We start from the raw sequence: 4,288 nt of genomic DNA on the forward strand, positions 1-4,288 counted from the left end.
AAAGTAGCAAGCAGTAAACTCACAAGAGCCCTGTCTCTTTTAATCCACTCTTTATAAGCAGCTGTAACTTCAGTCGTTATACCACCATCTTCAGTAAAGACAAACTTTGGTGGACAAACAGAAGTACCATCAAAATGATCAAATAGATCACTTCCTTCAAGAACAGATCTAAACTGAAATGACCACTTCACAAAATTATCCTCCTGAAGCCTAATTGTTAACATTCCAAGTAGACTTTCAACCTTTATCATATTCATCGCCATAACAGTAATCAAGGAGTTTCGTGCTCAGATCAATCAACAGTAAACAATCAAGAAACACTCAAGAGCTTCGTGCTCCAATCAATCACCAAGAATCAATGAGCTTCGTGCTCAGAAAAACAACAATCAGAAAAACAATCAAGAGCTTCGTGCTCCAATTAACCACCAAGAATCAAGGAGCTTCGTGCTCAGAAAACAATCAAGACTTTGCAAATTGACAAAATCAAACACGAATAGGCATCGTGCCCTAGAAAACAATTATAGGCTTCGTGCCCTAGAAATTATCACATCAAGCCACAAATCCATAAATTCTGATAACCACGAGACAAGAATTCAACAATTAGACGAAAAAACGACTCAAGTTCGAAGATCAAAGCAGAAAACCTGATGTCGCAACAGAAATCAAAGATCTCAATCCAAGCAGATCAAAAAATGCCTTGCACAAACAGCGCAGATACACCGCAGAAAAACCTTAAGCCTGATGAGCTAACCAGGATCCTCTTCAACCGTTTACTGAACCTTTGCTCTGGATACCATCATAAGCATGGCAGATTAAGCCATAAATCTCCATCAAAACAGCAAGAAAATGTAAGAACGAAGAACAGCAAAAATGTAAGAGTAGAGAGAATTGTATCTTGAGAAAGAAGTTGTTGTATTGACTGAATGAATTAATGCTATCCTTTACAGTAGTATATATATATCTAAAAGCCTAACTCCAAACTTACAGCTGTCAAAACTTATTAACTAAGATAGCTAATCACCTTAACCACAACTATACACAATATGACTAAAATGCCCATACACATATATCCTTGGTTAATAATATCAAAATAAAATTTACCTCAAGGACAAAAAAGGATTAGTAGCTTATAATATATCAGAACTCAGAACTGAAATGCAATTAATCTCCGCTATTAGTATAATTCCATGTAGCTAATTGGGCAGCTTAATCCCAAGCAGTCTAAAAAAATAAAAGTTGATACAAGAAAAATGTCACTCTCCAGGAAGTTACATTTGAAAAGGAATAATGAAACATAAGACCAGGCTGTTAAAGAAGATTAGCAATTAACTGGTGTCTTCTAACTACAAAGTTGAAAGCTACATATCAAAGAAGAGATCTATCTGATCTGCCTATAATTTGTCATCTGTTGCTTTCTTCTTTATACGTTGTTGGTCAATCAATGGCAGCTTAGAAGAACAAGTGCTAACAAAGATGGGGAAGACAGGCAAATGGCTTAAAAGCATTTTGAAAGGGAAGAAAGACAAGGAAAAAGACCCCACAAATCAGAATTGTTCTGTTGCAAGTCATGAAAATCCCACCACTCCAATCTCCAATTCTTCACAGACAACGCCGAAAGAGAAGAAGAGATGGAGTTTTCGAAGATCATCAGCCACAGCAGCATCAGCAGCTGGTCCGAAGGACTCCAATTGTGCAGATGCAGTGCCCACCACACCACCACCAATGCACATGACCACATTGGAGTCTGAGAATTATGAGCAGAAAAAGCACGCCATGGCTATGGCGGCAGCTACGGCCGCGGTTGCTGATGCGGCTGTGGCTGCTGCGCAAGCCACAGCTGCTGTGATGCGGCTAACGGCAGCTGCCAACGAGAAGGCCGGTGCAAGTGAAGAAGCAGCTGCAATAAAAATTCAATCCGTCTTCCGTTCATATTTGGTATGCAACTGTTGAATTCCCCTATTGGTGTTGAGAATTTAAATCCCATATTGCGGATTCTAGAATTCTTGGACTCTGCATTTATTTCCAACTGGTTTTGCTTTGGATGATCTGACTCTTTAATGTTATGTAAAACTGTCACAAAAATGAAATGAGTACTGTTGTATTGGCGTTTGTTGCAGGCAAGAAAAGCACTGTGTGCATTGAAAGGACTAGTGAAGTTGCAGGCACTGGTAAGGGGTCACCTGGTGAGAAAACAGGCCAAGGCTACTCTAAGGTGCATGCAGGCATTGGTGATGGCTCAGGTTCGAGCTCGAGCTCAGAGGATCCGGATGGTCGAAGACGAAAATATTGTCAATCCTAGGCATTCCACCCCCAGAAGATCTTTGCAGGAAAATCGGTCCAGGCACACGTATAACGTAAGTTCGATAATCCAGCTAAATTCTCTTTGTTTAGTTTTATTTTTACTGTTTTATGATACAACAGATAGAATCAGAACCTCGAGTGCAGGGATAAATGCTCTTAACCGACTGAGTTTTGTTTCGAATTATAGTATTGTTTCTCTTATTTATTGCATAAATTCTCAGTAGACCAATGTTGTGCATTGTGGTTGTGTGTAAATGTAGGAAATTGACAGAGGAATGGAAGAAAACATTAAGATTGTGGAGATGGATGTTGGTGAATCAAAGGGAATTTTAAAGAGCAGAAATAGCAGCTATTCAAATCACTCACTAACAGAAAGAACAGAACAACATAGATTTTCCACTCAGTATGCACCAAATCAAGCATACTCAAACCAAGAAACCTACCAGCAGGTCTCCCCGGCCCCATCAGTGCTGACTGATAGGAGCCCGGGAGCCTGCAGTGCACATTTTGAGAACTCTTTTGGCACAGCGCAAAGCAGCCCTCAGTGCTACTCTGCCATGTCCAAAATTGACCCCTCAAGAGCTCCATTCGCTTTCCCTAGGCCGGATTACGGAGAGCCCTTGCCCTATGACTACCCATTCTTCCCAAATTACATGGCCAACACACAATCTTCAAAGGCAAAAGCCCGGTCTCAGAGTGCACCGAAGCAAAGGCCTATTGATACAGTTGAGAGGCCTCCAAGCCGTCCGCGGAGGACGTCAATGGAGGGAAGGAACATCCCAAGGGCTATGAGGATGCAGAGGTCATCATCCCATGTGAGTTCAACTGCTCAGAATTATCAGTACCCTTGGTATATGAAGCTGGATAGGTCCACAGTTTCACTCAAAGAAAGTGAGTGTGGCTCCAGCAGTACAGTGCTCACAAACACCAACTACTGCGGATCTCTTGTTGCATATGATGTGAGTATTGCTCAACCTAAAATCATATAGTACTTGATCAATCTTCAAATTTAATATCTAATCAGGTTTAAACATTTTTTGGGTTTTGCAGGCACATGGAAATAGGTAATAACAACTCATCCATTCCCAAAATGATGCTTTGCCCCAAAGCATAACAATGCATAGTGTAATTAGGAGAATGCAAACTCCAAAGGGGAATGAACAAACACACTGAAGAACTTCCTCTAGGTGGTGCAAATGACACCTTTTTATTTATTATTCCTTTCTTTTATTTTCTTTCGATTCGTGCCTCATTACAAGGAGAAAATCTTGTATGTCGTCCAATATACACCTGGTGACAGGGTAGAATCTCTCCGTTGTAAGATTGTGTATTTTATTTTGTTCCTTTCTTGTCTTGTGTCCCATTTTGCATTTGATGTTTGTAGACACTGTGGCTAAATGTGTTGCTGAAGTTAAATGTTCAGAACTTAACAGCAGCAAAATCAGCAGCAAAATGTAATTGGATTGTAATCTGTCCATAGAGAAATTCAGTACGCATGATTTTCCTAGACCAAGTCTAACTCATTTGAAAATTCAATTGCATGCATCAATTCTATTAAGACGTCCGAGGAAATATATATGAATAAAAAAATTTAGCAGTGTAAAATTTGAGGGTTCAATTAAAATACTATATTCGCTCGTATAGTTTATAACAATTAAATAACTAACCAGTTTTCGTTTTGATTAATTTTTTACAAAAATAAATTTCATAATTTGGAAAATAAACTTACATTGCAAGATATGAAAGAAATTGAAAAAGAGAAAAATTATAAGGTCATCTCCAATGAAGAGCTGAGAGCAAGTCCACCAGGAGTGGATTGCTCGGCACCCAGCACCCAAAATAGGTTGGCCCCAGCCAAATCACTCCAACCCAGCCTAATAGGCTGGCACCCAGCCCAAGCCAGGCAAGAGACCGGCCCAGAATCGATAGACCCAACAGCCGGACCATCTAACGTTAGTCGGGCCATCCACGTTATCGATGTCAACGC

General features: G+C 40.1%; 1 protein-coding gene across 1 annotated transcript; it reads left to right on the plus strand.

Moving 5' to 3' along the window:
- Positions 1-1,159: 1,159 nt before the first annotated feature.
- LOC137738414 (protein IQ-DOMAIN 19) lies at positions 1,160-3,808 on the plus strand. The gene is made up of 4 exons (XM_068478051.2): positions 1,160-1,935; positions 2,118-2,354; positions 2,562-3,260; positions 3,352-3,808. The coding sequence occupies exons 1-4, from the start codon at positions 1,474-1,476 to the stop codon at positions 3,367-3,369; spliced, it is 1,416 nt and encodes a 471-aa protein (XP_068334152.2). The 5' UTR covers positions 1,160-1,473; the 3' UTR covers positions 3,370-3,808.
- The last annotated feature ends 480 nt before the right edge of the window (positions 3,809-4,288 follow it).

Source organism: Pyrus communis, chromosome 13, assembly GCF_041283825.1.
Source record: "Pyrus communis isolate YQ-2024b chromosome 13, ASM4128382v1, whole genome shotgun sequence".
In the NCBI taxonomy this organism is placed as follows: Eukaryota; Viridiplantae; Streptophyta; class Magnoliopsida; order Rosales; family Rosaceae; genus Pyrus; species Pyrus communis.

Excerpts from the sequence above, each read along its gene's own strand:
- LOC137738414 (XM_068478051.2), top strand. The coding sequence starts at position 1,474 with ATGGGGAAGACAGGCAAATGGCTTAAAAGCATTTTGAAAGGGAAGAAA. Across the intron at positions 1,936-2,117 it reads CCGTCTTCCGTTCATATTTG|GCAAGAAAAGCACTGTGTGC; the intron begins GTATGCAACTGT and ends CGTTTGTTGCAG. Across the intron at positions 2,355-2,561 it reads GGTCCAGGCACACGTATAAC|GAAATTGACAGAGGAATGGA; the intron begins GTAAGTTCGATA and ends GTGTAAATGTAG.